This window comes from Esox lucius, chromosome 15, assembly GCF_011004845.1.
Source record: "Esox lucius isolate fEsoLuc1 chromosome 15, fEsoLuc1.pri, whole genome shotgun sequence".
NCBI lineage: Eukaryota > Metazoa > Chordata > Actinopteri > Esociformes > Esocidae > Esox > Esox lucius.
The window spans coordinates 6,656,919-6,675,689 of record NC_047583.1 but is presented as its reverse complement, the minus strand read 5'-3'; the positions used below and the strand labels follow the sequence as shown (position 1 = coordinate 6,675,689).

The 18,771-nt window shown below is 48.7% G+C and overlaps 1 protein-coding gene across 6 annotated transcripts in view; it reads right to left on the bottom strand.

Moving 5' to 3' along the window:
* Positions 1 to 778: 778 nt before the first annotated feature.
* zfyve26 (zinc finger, FYVE domain containing 26) overlaps positions 779 to 18,771 on the bottom strand; it is a 29,039-nt gene continuing 11,046 nt past the window's right edge. For 3 of the 6 annotated variants that reach the window (XM_020054236.3, XM_020054238.3, XM_020054237.3), the window contains exons 18-45: positions 18,567 to 18,758; positions 18,190 to 18,426; positions 17,755 to 17,860; positions 16,565 to 17,271; positions 15,942 to 16,157; positions 15,560 to 15,759; positions 15,233 to 15,337; positions 14,924 to 15,046; positions 13,749 to 13,919; positions 13,501 to 13,596; positions 13,130 to 13,283; positions 12,390 to 12,422; positions 11,594 to 11,686; positions 11,250 to 11,431; positions 10,763 to 10,905; positions 10,343 to 10,371; positions 9,866 to 10,002; positions 9,176 to 9,396; positions 8,751 to 8,898; positions 8,074 to 8,283; positions 7,019 to 7,240; positions 6,618 to 6,815; positions 6,259 to 6,476; positions 5,984 to 6,137; positions 5,556 to 5,615; positions 5,005 to 5,187; positions 4,578 to 4,628; positions 779 to 3,174 (exon numbers count right to left, since the gene is read on the bottom strand). In XM_020054236.3, coding sequence (XP_019909795.3) covers positions 2,941 to 3,174; positions 4,578 to 4,628; positions 5,005 to 5,187; positions 5,556 to 5,615; positions 5,984 to 6,137; positions 6,259 to 6,476; positions 6,618 to 6,815; positions 7,019 to 7,240; positions 8,074 to 8,283; positions 8,751 to 8,898; positions 9,176 to 9,396; positions 9,866 to 10,002; positions 10,343 to 10,371; positions 10,763 to 10,905; positions 11,250 to 11,431; positions 11,594 to 11,686; positions 12,390 to 12,422; positions 13,130 to 13,283; positions 13,501 to 13,596; positions 13,749 to 13,919; positions 14,924 to 15,046; positions 15,233 to 15,337; positions 15,560 to 15,759; positions 15,942 to 16,157; positions 16,565 to 17,271; positions 17,755 to 17,860; positions 18,190 to 18,426; positions 18,567 to 18,758 — 4,823 coding nt within the window. In that variant the 3' untranslated portion in view covers positions 779 to 2,940. The remainder of the gene's footprint in view (positions 3,175 to 4,577; positions 4,629 to 5,004; positions 5,188 to 5,555; positions 5,616 to 5,983; positions 6,138 to 6,258; positions 6,477 to 6,617; positions 6,816 to 7,018; positions 7,241 to 8,073; positions 8,284 to 8,750; positions 8,899 to 9,175; positions 9,397 to 9,865; positions 10,003 to 10,342; positions 10,372 to 10,762; positions 10,906 to 11,249; positions 11,432 to 11,593; positions 11,687 to 12,389; positions 12,423 to 13,129; positions 13,284 to 13,500; positions 13,597 to 13,748; positions 13,920 to 14,923; positions 15,047 to 15,232; positions 15,338 to 15,559; positions 15,760 to 15,941; positions 16,158 to 16,564; positions 17,272 to 17,754; positions 17,861 to 18,189; positions 18,427 to 18,566; positions 18,759 to 18,771) is intronic. The other 3 variants (XM_013137575.4, XM_020054239.3, XM_029125476.2) reach the window with 3 other exon arrangements.

Genomic DNA, 18,771 nt, shown 5'->3' with positions numbered 1-18,771 from the left:
AGCCAACACTAATACACAAAAACGAATTATATTAGCGACTACTACCGATCAAAACCATTGCAAAAACTTTCTAGAAGTTACGTTACCCGTTGTATGCATTTTATATAGTTTATTCATTTTCACTGCACTGAATTACTGGTCACGATTTGTTAGCTAGCGGGTAGCTGACGTTTTCTAGCTAGCTAGTTATAAATCAACCAACTTTTGCAGCTCTTAGAATTCCAGTCAACGAGAGAAGCTGGCAATGCAATGAATGTAGTGTTCCTTACCAAGCAAGGTGACTGAGTGTTTCTCAATGTCAAGGAAGGATCCTTGACATTGAGAAAGAGCTAGTTCAAATGCTGGCGTGAGTTCAAATGCTGGAGAAAGTACTGAAGTCACGCGCAAAAAAAACTCACGCTGGGGGGTCGGTAAGGAATATTTGAAACCCACGCGTGAAAAGGTTAATTAAGAAAATTTTATTCTTGGATACTAGCAGAGGTCAGACCTTTTTTTTTATTTAATTTTTTTTATATACAACCATATTCTATCTCAGAGGTGTCAAACCGGTTCCACGGAGGGCCGAGTGTCTGCAGGTTTTTGCTCTCTCCTTGTACTTGATTGGTTAATTAGGTCACTGATTGGTTAGTTTCTACCCTGACCTGGTTGTGTAGGTATGAACTAGGAACCAATTTATAGGAAAAAACAAAAACCTGCAGACACTCGGCCCTTTGTGGAACCGGTTTGACACCTGTGTTCTATCTGATACAAATGGATGGAAGGACACACACACACGAAACACCCTGAAAACACCATTCTTTATTATACCAACACAGCCACTGTAAAACAGTAAATTATCAATTCAATACCATAGTCCTCATAGTTAGAAATGATGTAATTCAAATAACAATGACATTATTGCTTCATTCCATAAAAAAAATAATTAGGAAAGAGCAGTTTGGTAGCGCCCAGATGTCAGATAAGGTCAGAGGGTAAAGTGCATCAGTGAAGGAACAACAACACTTCTAGGGGGTTACGAGTCAGGGAACAGGTGGTAGTGGCTAGGGTCTGATGGTTAGGGAGAACGGGGTTAGGGGTCAGCTTTTGTGTGGATAGAGTCACCAATCAGAGAGTGATTACACGCCGCCCGTGTCTGCAATATCACCCTAATCCCCGGATAGTGCATTACTGTCCACCAGGGTCCAAGGGTGCACCGTGCAGGCAACACACGGCATACCCCCTGATCACATGACCCCTCGTCAGGTGACCCCGAGGGGCTGCTTGAAGGCTCCGCTTACCAACTCAAACATTCAAAAAAGTGGAATAACACCAAGTGTAGAATTTTACCAGGGATTTTCATGGAACATAGCAATATGTTTAATATTAACCCTGAAGAACTTTAGACTGTCTATTTTCCAAGTACAAAATAAAAAGTATAGCGAGTAGCCCCCCACCAATAAGAACGTCAGATAAAGGACTACACTGTAAATGTAAATACAAGCGACTGAGTAAACGAGAGTAACAATTACATAATATGTCGTTAAATGTATCATGGTTATAACATCTATGGCAAAAATCCCTTTTTATAAATGTCGAATCTTCACAGCTCAGAGGTCATATACAAGTCCCAAACAACACCCTGTTGCCCATTCTGTGTGTTACTATGCTGGGAAGAGGGGTGCATTCAGGAGCCACCCCAAAAACACACAGAGGCTACACACATTGGGAGTAGGAATAACAAGTAATAACAGGTAAAACATGGTTATAACAGGTGTCTGGTCCAACACTGTATGTAGGACTTTAACACTGAGTAGTAACAATAACCTGCAGAATTTGATCATCATGAATTACCCTTAACTTCAGTCCACACTGTTTGAAAACTCCTAGAATACACCCAGACAGACTCCCTTAATAAATCCAACTTGTTCAAAATATAAGGTTTCTTCTACGGAAAGGCAAGTCTTATCTTAGTAATCTGAAATGCCCTTTCGGGACCCCAAAATACCCTTGGGTTTGAAAGAGGGATTCAGAAAATATCTAGCCTGGGTATGGGTCTGGTTGTGCTAACGTTCCACTCCCAGTGATGCTAAACACAGGGCACAGAGTATACGGAGTGGAACCACAGGCCAGGTCTAGTTTCAGGCTATACAACATCATAATGGTCTAATTGTCAAAGGCTTTTTTACACAGGCAAATCATTTGCCCAATCATTAGCTCTGAAAAATGTTCTGCTATAACTTGCACATTACACAGGTCATACGTTTGACAAATTTCCAGCACAAAGACATACCTTATGAAAATTGGTATTATTAACAAACGGCAAGAAACTCTAAATGGGGTAAAACGTCTCCTCCTTTACATTGATCACACCACATCTTAAATTTGTCAGAAATAAATATATTTAGTGGTTCTGCAGTCAGCGATAAAAGATAAATCCCTTTCAAGACAGGTAGGAGACTTGCGAGAACTAGGGTTTACGAATGTAGTTACTTTACTGTGCTTAGTCCAGATAAAGTGGTCAATAAATCCCCATTCAGAGTGAAAACATTCCGTACCTCTCTAACTGAGAAGTATTATTTAAAGTACTGTAGTCATTCACTCCTCCAGATGTGAGAAAGAGGGAAAGAGTTGGCACAATGGTGTTTCACTAAGTTTAGTTTTGGAGGAAGTTACTCCTAACCAAAAGTCCAGCTCAGTTCAGGAATTGCGTTTATCAGTTTAGGTGCAATCTATTATTTCCTGATTGTACCACATACACCTAGTCGTAGCTATGGTTTCAGCTGTTTGAGGATTCTCCTAAACATTGCCTTTGCCACAACAGTGTAAATTAGGGCATAGAGTGAACTGACAACAGTTTGGAACAGAGAACTGAAGCGTGTCCTGTTGGTACTCTTCCAGTTTCGTCCGGCTTACGCCCGTTTGGTGTCTTACGATCACGGTCCAAGCGTTCTCCCCACGTCGTTACCTGGCGTTGGGGCGGCCCGGCGGCGTTTTCTTCAAGCCTGCGGGCGTCGTCCTGTCCGTGCCCTGGTGCTCTGACAGCCACTGGCGACAGATATCCTGCATGACAGAGTCTCCGGCATCCTCGGCCGCCAGGAGGACTTCCTGAACCAGCGGCCCGGCCCTGGACACATCCAGCTTCACAGCCAGCAGGTAGGCCGCGCGCAGCTTACTCACCTGCAGGTAGGCCTTAATCTACAAGGATATAGACATTTATCAACACACTGCAGATACGCCTTAATCTACAAGGATATAGACATTTATCAACACACTGCAGGTAGGCCTTAATCTACACTCACCTAAAGGATTATTAGGAACACCATACTAATACTGTGTTTGACCCCCTTTCGCCTTCAGAACTGCCTTAATTCTACGTGGCATTGATTCAACAAGGTGCTGAAAGCATTCTTTAGAAATGTTGGCCCTTATTGATAGGATAGCATCTTGCAGTTGATGGAGATTTGTGGGATGCACATCCAGGGCACGAAGCTCCCATTCCACCACATCCCAAAGATGCTCTATTGGGATGAGATCTGGTGACTTGGGGGCCATTTCAGTACAGTGAACTCATTGTCATGTTCAAGAAACCAATTTGAAATGATTCAAGCTTTGTGACATGGTGCATTATCCTGCTGGAAGTAGCCATCAGAGGATGGGTACATGGTGGTCATAAAGGGATGGACATGGTCAGAAATAATGCTCAGGTAGGCCGTGGCATTTAAACGATGCCCAATTGGCACTAAGGGGCCTAAAGTGTGCCAAGAAAACATCCCCCACACCAATACACCACCACCACCAGCCTGCACAGTGGTTACAAGGCATGATGGATCCATGTTCTCATTCTGTTTACGCCAAATTCTGACTCTACCATCTGAATGTCTCAACAGAAATCGAGACTCATCAGACCAGGCAACATTCTTCCAGTCTTCAACTGTCCAATTTTGGTGAGCTTGTGCAAATTGTAGCCTCTTTTTCCTATTTGTAGTGGAGATGAGTGGTACCCGGTGGGGTCTTCTGTTGTTGTAGCCCACCCGCCTCAAGGTTGTGCGTGTTGTGGCTTCACAAATGCTTTGCTGCATACCTCGGTTGTAATGAGTGGTTATTTCAGTCAAAGTTGCTCTTCTATCAGCTTGAATCAGTTGGCCCATTCTCCTCTGACCTCTAGCATCAACAAGGCATTTTCGCCCACAGGACTGCCGCATACTGGATGTTTTTCCCTTTTCACACCATTCTTTGTAAACCCTAGAAATGGTTGTGCGTGAAAATCCCAGTAAGTGAGCAGATTTTGAAATACTCAGACCGGCCCGTCTGCCACCAACAACCATGCCACGCTCAAAATTGCTTAAATCACCTTTCTTTCCCATTCTGACATTCAGTTTGGAGTTCAGGAGATTGTCTTGACCAGGACCACACCCCTAAATGCATTGAAGCAACTGCCATGTGATTGGTTGATTAGATAATTGCATTAATGAGAAATTTAACAGGTGTTCCTAATAATCCTTTAGGGGGGGGGTATAAACAGACATTGTCTAGTATATTACACTGTATGTTATATTGGATTCTGTTTAATATATATCATGAATGGAGGAGGTGGTGACCTTGGTCTCGGTGCTCTTGGTTTCCTGAATGAGACCCTCCAACTCCTTCGCCTGAGTACAGACAACAAGACCAGCAAAAATCTTTAAAACCATCTCTGAAAAACAGTCAAGGTGAGCAAGGCTGCCAGTAGTAAACTGAAATGTGGCGAAGAGGTCAGTGCCATCATTGATGCTAATTTAACAAATCAAATCCATGTGGATATTTGGCAAGTCCGTAAGATGTATTTATTGTGACAGTGGGGTCATTCAAGTTCTATTTTGATATCGGTGGTTTCCACTGCATTGCATTCAGAAGACTTCAAATTACAGCTTAAACAGTTTTGATGAAGTGCCAGTGACCTCTTCGCCAAACGGACTGACTGAAAGATGGACAGGTTGCTTTATTTATGAACGGCTTGTCTTGGAGGATTTGCTGTAACCAACTTACATCGTTGGGCCCCTTGTCTGCGATGGACACGCAGCTGAGGACGATTGTGTCGCAGTCGTTCTTGGTGCCGGTGCCCGACTCGCCCACGCACTTCAACAGCTGCCGGACAGCACCGTACTGCCGCTGGCGCATCAGCCTCTGGCCCGCGCGAACATACACCACCAGTGCCTCCAGCTGGAAGTCCTGAGGGGGGGGAGGAAGAGCGGACAATGCTGAAACACTGAACCAGAGGAGAAATCCCTGAGACAAGGGAAAATAAAGTATGAAAAAGGGTTAACAAAAGTTAACAAAAGAACACATTTAAAGGATCAATAATTGATGGCCATTGGGGAACGTGTAACTGTGGTGGAGTACGACACACACACACCGTACACGCTCCTATGCGCACAGCTGACGGTATCTCTTCTGTAAAACCACATGGCTTTTACTATGAACACGTCTACACTGTGAATCATTCCTTCTGGCTTTCTGGGCCAAAAATAAATAATTGATGATGCCTCCAGAAGAAAGAGTTTATGACCTCTGCTACCTATAAGACCGTTATAACTCACCTGAATGACTCTGTATGCGATTCCAAAGCCCTCTTCTATGTTCTTCCCCCCCAACATCACCTGGGAATAACACAACGTCATCATAACTGTACGACCACATCGCTTAACCACATTCTGTTCAGTCTTGACAGGGGTAATTACATTTACTACATTATCTAGTAATAATGAGTAGTACTCCACATTTGACAGGGGCCTATAGGGGAAGTAGCACACTGTTGGGGGGAATTAGGGTGCCACCTGGAACAAATACATAGAAACAAAACAAATAGAATGTCTTATATTCTATAGTTTCTAGTGCTTTATATCTGTAAACGCTAGTGAACTGAAGTGTATGTGGAACAATTCACAGCTACACAGGGAGGAAACTGGTTGTAGTTGGGATGTAGGTGGTATTTATCTCCAGGAGAAGCCTCGCAGGGCAGGCGTACTTTGCAGGCTACATCGATCTTCATGGCGCTCGGGCCGAAAAGAGTAGGAGGAGAGTTGGAGGAGGACGAGGGGAGGGCATGCTTGGAGCTGGACATCTCACAGCGATGTAGAAACCGGGTCACTTCCAACTGGAGCTCGATGGTGTTCATATGCCTGGAAGAGACGACAGCGTCACATGACAGACGACAGCGGTGGCGTCTGACGCCACGCCCCCCCTCCACACCGAACTGTAGTTGGTTACACTGACCCCTCCCCCCCGGCCTCCGTCTCTCACCTGGACACGTCACTGGAAGACATCTTCTTCCTGAAGGGGTTGGTGGAGCTCTTCTTCCGGGCGGCAGTGCCGCCCCGCCCCCCCTGCTGCTCCTGCAGGTAGGTCCGGAGGTGTTCCTTGGCCCGGACCAGCCACCTCTGCTGGTCCCCGAGCTGCACGTAGGACACCGCCCCGTGGGTGAAGAAACGGATGCATGTCATGGCCGCCCGCACGTGGTCCTGACAAGCAGGGGGAGGAGAGACGGTGAGGAGGGTAAGAGAGGAGGGAGGGGCGTGTAGCTGCGAGGACGGCCTCAAAGATCTGCGTGGCGATAACTCGGCAGAGCACCGACAACACAGCGGTTCTGTACCGTAACTAACCATCATGAACTGCTGGACCTGGTACAGTGTGTTGAAGTGGCCACGTCGCTGCAGGAGGTGACAGGAGGCTATGAGGTACCGGCTACAGACCTCCAGGCCCGGGTCCAGGGTCTCCAACAAGCCCTGCAGAGTGCCCAGCCGACCCTTCTCCAGGCTGGGCTGCAGGACACCCTCCAGGAACACCTCCTCAGGACACCTCTGGAGGGACGCAGAGAGGGAGTTGGAAGCCTTTGCTACGGGACCACTAGCAGATAGAGAAGTGTTGGCCTCTGACTAGGAGGAACATGAAGCTGTGTGTCCCCTTTATGAATAAGCCCCATCATGTAATATGGCCTAATAGGCCCCAGCATGTAACATGGCCTAATAGGCCCCAGCATGTAATAGGGTCCTTAGCCCCTGACCTTGGTGAGCAGATGCTGCAGGGCCTCCTTCATGTTGTCGTGCCTCATGAGGAAGGAGATGATGGCCAGGTGTGTGCCGTAGCTGGACAGGTAATACAGACTCTCCTGGTACAGGACACCGCCACGACCTGACCCGCCCTCGGGCCCGTCAAACGACCTCCCGGGCCCACACAGAGCATCCTCCAGCTCCCGCAGAGATATCAGGATGTCCTCATTAGAGGACTGAGGGGGAGGGGGGGAGGGGGGGAGGGAGGGAGGGGGAGTGAGTGAGTGATGCTTTATCAACAATAACAGCATGTGGCCGCTCAGACAATACAGTGTTGTGTAACTCCTCCACATCCAGTCCGGTCCATTTAACACAGCTTCCCTAAATCCAGACAAACCCATTCCTATTCGCTGGGGCTATAAAGGCTCACTGTTGCTAAGGCGATAACTCAACGTCTCTTCTGCCCAAAAGAACTCGTGTCATTAAATCTAAAGCGGCCCAGTCGGGAGGGTTTAGTACTCCGGCCATGCTAACAGTCTGGCACTGTTTAAAACTCAGAGTCCAAGGCCTCCAGGCAAAACCAGTGACCTAAATTGGGAATAGGGTGTGATTTGGGAACCTGCCTGGCCATTCATTTGGTGCCAGGAGGCTGTCCTGGTGGTCAGCCATCTGGAGAAAGAGGCCGTTATGAAAGAGCCGAAGCAGATTCATCGTTATGGGTATGGTCCCAAACAGGACCCTATTCCCTTTACAGTGGACTGTTGGCCAGAGGTCCCGGTCTACCGCACTATACATGGGCCACGGCGCCATTTGGGCCGGGACAACATAGTTACAGTGAAGACTGGACGCATTTGTCCTGAGACGTGAATGGAAGGTAAACCCGGGTTCATCAGTTCTCTCAGTAAACAACACGCTGTTGGACAGTGGAACTCACCTTGGCCAGCGTGGGTTGGCCAGGTTGAACTCACCTTGGCCAGTGCGGGTCGGACAGTGGAACTCACCTTGGCCAGCGTGGGTTGGACAGTGGAACTCACCTTGGCCAGCGTGGGGGTCTGACAGTGGAACTCACCTTGGCCAGTGCGGGTCGGACAGTGCTCTCCAGATGAGAGATTATCTCCCGCAGTAGTCGAGGTCCCAGGCTGATCTGGTTCTTGTCCACTGGTGCCTTCAGACATCGAGAGAATTTCTCCCTGGCAACCAGCAGGTTTCCGGCCTTGAGGGAGGCCATACCCCAGGCCTGCCACACCCCACCCGGGTCCAGACCACTCTTAGTAGACACCTGGAACACAGAAAACCCACCAGAGATGACCACCTTGTCCCCACATGAGTAATATTACCTAGTATCAATGTCTTCTCTTAGACAATAAAGATGCTGGCAGGCTGGGTGGCTGACTGGCTGGGTGGTTGACTGGCTGATCCGCTAGTCTGGCTGGGTTGCTGACTGGCTGGGTGGCTGGGTGGCTGACTGGCGGTTCTGCTAGTCTGGCTGGCTGACTGGCGGTTCTGCTAGTCTGGCTGGCTGGGTGGCTGACTGGCTGGGTGGCTGACTGGCGGTTCTGCTAGTCTGGCTGGCTGACTGGCGGTTCTGCTAGTCTGGCTGGCTGGGTGGCTGACTGGCGGTTCTGCTAGTCTGGCTGGGTGGGTGGCTGACTGGCGGTTCCGCTAGTCTGGCTGGGTGGGTGGCTGACTGGCGGTTCCGATAGTCTGGCTGGGTGGGTGGCTGACTGGCGGTTCCGATAGTCATACCTCCACAGCCAGCTGGTAGTATTCTGCCTCCAGCAACTGGTTGCGTAGCCGTGTGACGGCAGTCGTCTCCAGGATGTCGTCTAGGGAAGGGATGTACTTGTAGTTGGCCGTCACCAGGATCTTTAACACGTCCACTTTACTGATGTAGCTGGAGGCGGAGGGGGGAGAGATGGAGGAAGGAGGAAGAGATTGGGCACAGAAAGGGGCGGGGGGGGATACCAGGCAAGGCAATTTTATATGTATAGCACATTTCATACACAAGGGACATTTAAAGTGCTTTACATTATTAGGACAAAAAGCAAGAATGAACCTCAGGCATTCAAGCAATCAATTCAGGATAAAACAGCATGAAAGGAAAACTGCCCTTTTAAGAAAAGATGAGGAAAACGTAGGCAGGTAAAGTTCTGTCTGGCCTGCTCTCTCACCTGTCACACAGGACCAGGTCCTGACTCCGCCCCACCTTAACAAACATCAGTTTGGCACTGAACAGCAACTGATGCATTACATCGGTAAGGAGGCGGGCATCCACTTCGGGATTGGTTAGTTTACGGGACAGTGAGCGGCAGTGTCCAATCAGCTGGTGTCCACAGGCTGTCTGGTCACTGTGGAGGGACAGGATGGCCACACACAGAGATGTGCTGGGAGCCTGGATGGGACCAGAAGGAAAACTGACAGGTCAAAGAATGTTTTAAGGAGTTAGTGCATTATGTTGGTGGTCCAGTTGACAGGGGGTTAGTGGTACATAGGACAGGGGGTTGGTGGTACAGTTGACAGGGGGTTGGTGGTACAGTTGACAGGGGGTTGGTGGTACAGTTGACAGGGGGTTGGTGGTACAGTTGACAGGGGGTTAGTGGTACAGTTGACCGGGGGTTAGTGGTACAGTTGACCGGGGGTTAGTGGTACAGTTGACCGGGGGTTAGTGGTACATTTGACCGGGGGTTAGTGGTACAGTTGACCGGGGGTTAGTGGTACATTTGACCGGGGGTTAGTGGTACAGTTGACAGGGGGTTAGTGGTACAGTTGACAGGGGGTTAGTGGTACAGTTGACAGGGGGTTAGTGGTACAGTTGACATGGGGTTGGTGGTACAGTTGACTGGGCGGAGCTGGTCCCAGACCTGTTCATAGTAGAACTGTGTCTGTATCTGTAGGTTTTCTGCGGGATTGGTGCTGAGGTGAAACTGACGCTGAGGAATCTCCGGGATAAAGATCATCCCGTCTAATTCTCCCTCAGCAGACCCTGGACTTCCTGCCACTGGATGGGAAGGACACAGTTAATGAGTGAGAGAAAGAAGACACAATATCCAAGGATTACAGTCAGATTGTAATTCTGGGCAGAACTGTGATCAACTAGCCAGCTGACTAACCCTGGCACATGGTCAGAATGTTCTCCCCATTCTGAAGAATCCGAGTAAGTATGTGGAGGAAGACATTCAAACTAATGTCTGTCATGGATGTGCATCTTCATAAGAAAATTACATCTATATATGACAATAAAATCTTTATATCATTACATCCCTGTGTGATAATAACATCCCTATATGATAATAACACCCCTAAAAGATAACACCCCTAAAAGATAATAACATCTGTACCTTCAGCCTGTTCCAGCTCGTTATCAGAACTATGAGGAGACACAAACAAGATAGAAAACTATCAAGTATAGCTACTTAGCTCAGGCGAATGTACAAAACAGTGATGGATCACAGTGAAAAAAAGAGCTGTGAAAACAGTGTCAGAATCTAGTATACATTGCAACTGAGATCAATACATTCTGATTCATAGCTCAGACAACACACAAAGAGGCTAAAGGAAAAAAACATCAGCTATTACAATCCAATAGGATGAAGTCAGTTTCTGACCGTAATAACTATTCAGAGCTGGTTAGGGCCAATTAAAATAACAGGCTAGGAATATTAGGTAAGTAAGCCATACAACTGGATTGGACAATGCGCCACATGTGTGTGCAGCTGTACGGCATCTAGCTACGACCATAGAGCAGTGTGGGGTCTTACTCAGCGTGGTAGAAGCTGTGGCACTGGTCACAGACGCGCACCTCCGGCTCCTCCTCAGTGCAGCCCTCTACCGCCATCCTGTGGTCGGAGCAGGCGTGGCACACAAGGCGGCCACAGCGTCGGCAGTGGTGCCGCCGGTTGAACTGGTGGGGGACAGGGGATGGAGGCAGAGGCAGTTACACACAGGAAACAATGTGTCAGCTGCATAGAGCCCAAAGAGCCTCAGAGTAGACAGGCCTAGAAGACAAAGAGACTAACAGTAGACGGGCCTAGATGACAAAGAGCCTTACAGTAGACAGGCCCAGAGCCCAAAGTGCCTCAAAGTAGACAGGCCTAGAGCCCAAACAACCTAACTGTAGACAGGCCTAGAGCCCAAACAACCTAACTGTAGACAGGCCTAGAGCCCAAACAACCTAACTGTAGACAGGCAAAAATGTCTTTGAAGGAAGAAATATGCAACAGAACGAGACGAAAGTCTGTAACTTACCATAGTGAACCTCTCTCGCTGGCAGACCATGCAGACGTTCTGCTGGGCATCTGGGACCCAGTCTTTACGACCCGGGGGTTTGTCTGGAGGACGGAACGGAGTCGGGGGGCCCTGGGCCCTCTTGCCGGTCGACCCTCTGTCCAGGGACACACTGGAGGATGAGGTGTGCAAAAGGCCGCTACCTGCATTTAGAGGACGGATCATCGTTAAATTCAGAAAGTATTTGGTTAGACCAGTGGGTAAAGGGCATTCTGGGAACTATAGGAAATAGAGTACAGCAGAATACAGAAACAAGTATAACGCAACAGATTAAAAGAGCGGACTACAATAGAATGACCTCAGACCTGCTGCAGGCGGAGGTGTTTCAATTCTAGAAGGAGTGGAGGGACAGCTGTCCTGGGCAGGACTCTGGTCATCCTGGAGACTGATCAAAGAGTCTGGGGAGAAACAGGCAGTTACATTTATTTTCAATCCCGAGGATCACAGATTCTGGAGAACGAGATAGAAAGCAAAGTGTTTACGCTGTAATTTCAAAAGTGTAAGTGAAATGTGTGATTAGTAATATGCAAAAAACCCTGAGGTATCTTATGGCCATTAGAAACAAATGATCCATTAAAAGAGCAACTTGTTTTAAGTCGATGGAAAACAATTACATATTACAGGTGCATTCTGGGAAATCTTTTAAATCTCCTAAATTTGGTCTGGATGTGTAATGATATATGTACCTGATCTTTATGTATCACTATCATAGCACATGTAGCCAAAACATTCCAAGCTTACGTAAGTGGTTCTGAAGGCATGACATGCATATGGACAAACACGACAGAACTATTCTTTGGGACATGTTTTTGCTCAACTGGGCCCACATTTACAACCACCGGACAAAATTTTTTATAAATCACAGAATGCATATGTAAACACCATTAAGCCAGTCAGGTTTAAAAACATTTGTTTTAGATATATTGACATTATAAGGGGAAATGGAACCAGTGTTTACATAGTAAAGATATATTCCACTGTCCCCACCACCAATGTGCAGCCACACCCATTTAGGGGAGATGCCCCGGCAACCATTTGGTGCCAACACAATCCCAAAGAGGACCGGGCACAGCTGGAGCTCAGGAATGTTAACAGACTTACAATGGGAGTGGTTGTGTAGACTGATGACTGAGTCTAGGGAAACAGGAAGAGAGGTCGGACAGTCACTCATTCATCAAGAAACGCTGACCTGCACCTTACTGCAGCCCCAGAGATTTTCTTCTCAAACAATTCTAGCAACCACGTTGGAGGAGTTCTCTGGTGGACAAATTCAACTACGGCAGAGGAGATCTCTGGTGCACAAATTCAACTACGGCAGAGGAGATCTCTGGTGCACAAATTCAATTACGTTGGAGGAGTTCTCTGGTGGACAAATTCAATAACGTTGGAGGAGTTCTCTGGTGGACAAATTCAATAACGTTGGAGGAGTTCGCTGGTGGACAAATTCAATTACGTTGGAGGAGTTCTCTGGTGGACAGGTTCTCATGGACAGAATAAATGGCGAGAATCTTTCTAGGCCCTCATACTGTATCAATGAATACATTTGTATTTAATTTATAGCAGCAGTAATTCCTGGTTTTGGTTTTTGTCTGCAATGTCACGATTTGTCCATGGCTTTGCAGAAACAATGAGGGTGATTTAAACATTCTGTGAATGATAATTATTGATTCCACAGCCAAAAAGTTACAACTGCATATAGCGCAAAAATGCAAACGGGTAGAATTAGGTGTCGTTTCCTCTTCAGGATAAAAGCAACTTTGCATGCCACCACTGAAGTAAAAAAGGAAGTGACATGCTTTAGCGATATCCTTTCACTGGGGACATGCGTGTGTGTTACTGACCAGAGCGAGACCTCTCACTGGCAGCATAGGGGAAGTCCAGGGCCTTGGAGGCATAGCTGGAGAGCAGCTTGTCGATGTCCTGGGTGGTGAAGCCGGCCTCCTGGCCCAGTAGCAGGTTCTGAAGTGTCCTTACTGCTACGACAGCCCAATCCACCTACATAAATACAATAACACATTCAACTGCTACAGTGCTTGAATACTAAAGTAATAACAAGAAATAAACATATATAGCTAGACAGCCCAAGCCAACCAGAACACTGACTTAGCACAATACAATACAACAGGTCAAATGCTTGAGTCTATGTATATATACACACACAACATATCGCCACTATAAAACAATCTTCCAATGACAATATTTGGGGTGGTACCTTCAGGTTCATCAGGAGCTGCTCCAGCAACAACAGTGGCTCAGAGAGGAGGGAAAAGTAGTCCTCCCTGGAGGCTGGGGGGAGCGTCAGGAGGATCTGCAGGGGAGGAGTGAGAGAGGGGTGAGCAGTAGTCCTGTTTAGAGACTCAGTGAGAGAGTTAGGATATATAATTCTAAGTTATACAAAAAGAGAGACTATCTAAAGTTCTAGATCGCACAGATATATGGAAGAGAATCAGACACACTGACCTTCGACCCCAGGTGCAGATTATAAATGTGGCGTCGCCGGGCGGGGGACATCTGGCTCTGGAAGTGCAGTGTGAGGTAGTCGGCCAGGAAGTGGCAGGCAGCCAATCCGGGCCGGCGGTCCAGAGCCCCCTCACACACCTCCAGGCCCAGATCTGATAGGCCATCCAGGAGCTGAGCCAATCAGCGTCACCAAAACAAGATGAGGTCCCAAGCAACACAACTCAAAAGCTAACAGTATAAGTCTGGTTTGAGTAGGAGCACTGAGCTACTGTGGTGGGCCAGGGACACCGGGAGAACTCAAGAATGTACTGTCACTGAGGAACCAAACCAAGCGGTCCAAGAGGAAATTCAAAGCCCTTGATGTTCTCCCTGTTACAGGCAAAGCACCATGGAAGGGCCCTGAGGTGGTGGTGTGCCTGGCACATCGAGATGGTAATGCAATTCTGAGTAAGATTAATGATAGGATTTGACTTAATGTTTTTGGATGAAATAGGACAAATTGAAATAAAGGACGAAGACAAAGCATTAGAAATGTGTAAAACTACTAGCTATACAACACTAGAAATAATTGGAGAACGTGTCTCATTGAGGTTCCCCAGGGGATGTGAAACCACTAATATAAAGAATTGGAGAATGTGTCTCATGGAGGTTCCCCAGGGGATGTGAAACCACTAATATAAAGAATTGGAGAACGTGTCTCATGGAGGTTCCCCAGGGGATGTGAAACCACTCATATAAAGAATTGGAGAATGTGTCTCATGGAGGTTCCCCAGGGGATGTGAAACCACTCATATAAAGAATTGGAGAATGTGTCTCATGGAGGTTCCCCAGGGGATGTGAAACCACTCATATAAAGAATTGGAGAATGTGTCTCATGTAGGTTCCCCAGGGGATGTGAAACCACTCATACTGATCCCTATAGCAGGTCCGATATGAGTACTGATACAACCACTTTGAATCTGACCCTAGAAAATATCATCACGACAGCTAATGGTACCCGGGTTTCGGTCCCCATGGTACCCGGGTTTCGGTCCCCATGGTAACCGGGCTTCGGTCCCCATGGTAACCGGGCTTCGGTCCCCATGGTAACCGGGCTTCGGTCCCCATGGTAACCGGGCTTCGGTCCCATGGTACCCGGGCTTCGGTCCCCATGGTAGCCAGTCTGAGCCTCATACCTGGAAAGCGTCGTCCATCAGTCCCTTCTCCAGCAGGTGTAGCAGATGTTCAGTCTGTAGCTGCAGTCTAAGCTGATCGGATACAGGATACAGCACCACCCACTGGGCGCACAGAGAATACTCCTACATACAGAGACACAACGTATTAGTCTCTACTGCTAACATAAATCATAGATCTTCTTAAGAAACTCTCGGAGACGTCACACCAAGAATGCTCTTAACAAATAATGAACAAGGAGAAGATGTGTGTACTATAAAAGTAATAAAGACTGATAGTATAAAGGCTCATTAATGTATCGCATGGCATACCCTGGCCTCCAACATCCTGGACAAGACGGACTCAGGGTCTCTTTCAGATTCGGCCTTCAGCTCCTGCCAGGTCGCCCACGGTAACGCAGGCTGCATGCTCAGCATCTGGGCAGGGAGGTTGATAATATGTCATTTTGCCATCTTTCGGTAAAGCGCTAGACATTGCTACGGCAAAAGTGATACTACACAAGATGATTTGGCTCACTTGAAATACAGACCCCATAAAATGTGACGTTTTATGCTGAAATAGTGCTGTGGTAAAGACAGCCGTGGTAAATCATAGAGTCCCAGCTTTTATCCAGTCCTGAAAAGCGGAATGAGAACTACCTGTTGATAGATGTCTAGCTCTCTCTTCCTGAGCTCCAGCTGTCCCCTGAGTGAGGCCTCCATGTTGGAGTGACTGAGGCAGAACTCCAGCAGATCCAGAGCGGGACCCAGGGGCCACCGTTGCAGGCCCTGAAGGGCCACACGAGCCCTCAGACTGGGGTCCTGCACTCGGAACAACTGATCTGTACGGTCATCATCATCTGGAGAGGGACGGAGCAATGGCAAGAGTGAGTGAGTGAGAATGAGAGAAGAGAACCAAATCACATGGTCTCCAAAATGTTGACCCAGCAGACAACAACCCCCAGGCAGACAACACAAACTCATCCCAGATCTGAACCCAGTGGGAAACTCACCCCAGATCTGAACCCAGTGGGAAACTAACCTTCCAGAGCGGACCAGGCCAGAAGCTGATCCCGCAGCGCACCCTCCTGGCTGCAGCCCTGCCCGTACAACTCCAACAAGTTTAGAGCTCTGGTCAGGTCTCTGGAGGCGAGGGCCTCCTGGAAGGCCTCTGCCGCCACCGCCTGGGCAGCTGGCTCCTGAGGGCCCGAGAGGAGAAGACCTGCCAGGGGCTTCCCACAGAGAGACGCTCCAAGACCTACACACACAGACACACACAGACACACACAGACACACACAGACACACACAGACACACACAGACACAGACACACACACACACAGACACACACACACACAGACACACACACACACAGACAGACACAGACAGACAGACAGACACAGACAGACAGACAGACAGACACAGACAGACAGACAGACAGACAGACAGACAGACACAGACAGACACAGACAGACAGACACAGACAGACACAGACAGACAGACACAGACAGACAGACACTTCATCCATTGAACTGCCTTTAAACCATTTAAAGCACAGTAAATGTTGACAAACCCATTTTAAAATGAAGTTGTCCGACATCAACAACTGATGGATTTATCAAAACCAGCAACAAAACAACAGACCACAACTGCTACATTATCTTACCTCCCCCTCCCACGGTCCCTGTGGACTCCTCCCCGGCCCCCAGAGGTGTTCCCAGGACAGGCTGAGCCATGACCTGAAGGTAGGCCCTCAGGATGGGGAATTCCCGGAGCAGGACGTCCCCCTCCCGGGAGACCTGCTCACCGTCCAGCGTGTTGTCTTTGCGCGTCGCGCCCCGGAAAACCAACCAACCGGACGGCTGCATCCGGGACGCGCCCCCCCGACTGGCACAAAGACACACCAGGGTGGCTACGAGGGGGGAGCAGGACTTGAGGAATGCCAGGGCTGATGTGGTGAGGAGAAAAGAGGAGGTGGGGGAAAAGTAGGAGGCTGTTCTCGAAGGCGAAGGAGGAGAACTGGAGATGATGATTGGAGGCGTGGTTGGTCGGGCATCTTCCAACGGGGATTCAGATTCGGAGCTGAGCGGAGCAGGGGACGTGGGCTCAGCGTTGCCTAGCATTGGCATGTGTTTGTGGGCATGATATTGGAGCAGGGCTGCCAGGCTGTCCACCCCGAATGCCCCTTCCGGTCGGGTCGGTCCTTGTCCCGGCCCGCCGGGATCAGCCCGGCTCGCTGGGCAAGCACCAGGGCTAGCCTCCATCCCCGAACGGGTGCTCCAGTCCCAGACGGGCAGAGACTCACAGCAGTGCTGAACGATGACCTGCTGGACACTCAGGTGGATACCCTCCTGCTGCAACAGAGCCAACATCCTGAAGAGAGAGGAACAGAGGCAGGAATGGTTGTTAGTGGAACGACATACATCATAGAGACAGGGGAACAGAGGGAGGAACGGATGTTAGTGGAACAGCATACATCATAGAGACAGAGGGGAACAGAGAGAGGAACAGACATTAGTGCAACGGCATAGATCATAGAGACAGAGGGGAACAGAGGGAGGAACAGATGTAGGTGCAACGGCATACATCATAGAGACAGAGGGGAACAGAGGGAGGAACAGACATTAGTGCAACGGCATACATCATAGAGACAGAGGGGAACAGAGGGAGGAACAGACATTAGTGCAACGGCATACATCATAGAGACAGAGGGGAACAGAGGGAGGAACGGACGTTAGTGGAATGGTGCACGAAAGACAGTGTAAAATGAAAAGTGCCCATTCCCAAAACAAACAGCAAATGGGTATGACGGATACATGTTATGCTGGAAGGAAGGAGGAGGACCGGTGCAGCTACCTGTCTGGAGACACCTGTCTGTCAAACAGCAGGTAGGAGAGCAGCTGGGATGGAGCCTGGAGGAGCACCAGGAGAGGGTTCCCCAATTTAACTTCCCCTCCCTGGTCTGACGGGACAGACACGGACAGACACAGAGAGAGATTTAACAGAACCATCAAAACCACGTCAGGGGAAATGGCTTTAACGATCAGCCACAGCGTCTCAGTTATAAAAAAGGTCTGCTCGTAATGTATTCTGCTGTCCTAGTGTGCAAAAACGTTGGAGGGAGCGAATCTAGGGCCGACAAAATTCTTTTTTTTAACAAAACATTTCCAGCTTGGAGATAATAGGTTTTCCATCGTTGGTTAACATGCACCATTTACAGCTTTTATTCCATGTAATTCATAGCAGTGCATGCACAATCACATTACAAGTCCCATAAGGAAAACTGCTCACCCCCAGAAGCCAGACTGCGAACTAACACAGAGGCCAGCGTGTTGACATAGTCCAGGAAGCTCCTAACATAGTCCGGCCTGCAGGGGGCGTTCTGAGGCTCAAAGGGACACATCTGGTCCAGGGAACACAGGAGCTGCTTCATGGAGGAGCGGACAGGGTGGGAGTCCAGCTCCGACTGTTTCAGACCGGCCTGCTCTACCAGGGCAGCTAGGAGTGATCCGCCAGCACGGACATCCACTACAGGAACACAAGACATTTTATGCAGTCTTCCTAATATTACCATTAACCCCTGACCCTCACACTTATGCTTGCTTCACTGTCCGTTAACCCCAGTTGTGGTGTCTGTAGCTAAGACCTAGTGTCCATAAGTAGCTGACCTGCGGCGTACGTTAGCTGACCTGCAGTGTCTGTTGCGGTGGCCAGGGTCTGCAGCGTGGTCTCCAGGCGCTGTGCCAGGCTCAGCCTGGCAGCGATGCCCTCCTCACTCAGCCCAGGGTGGCAGGAGAGCAGCACTTCCTGAATGCAGCAGCCAAACGGACTGGACGGCGCATGGTCCTCCACAGCTGCTTCTACAGAGACCAG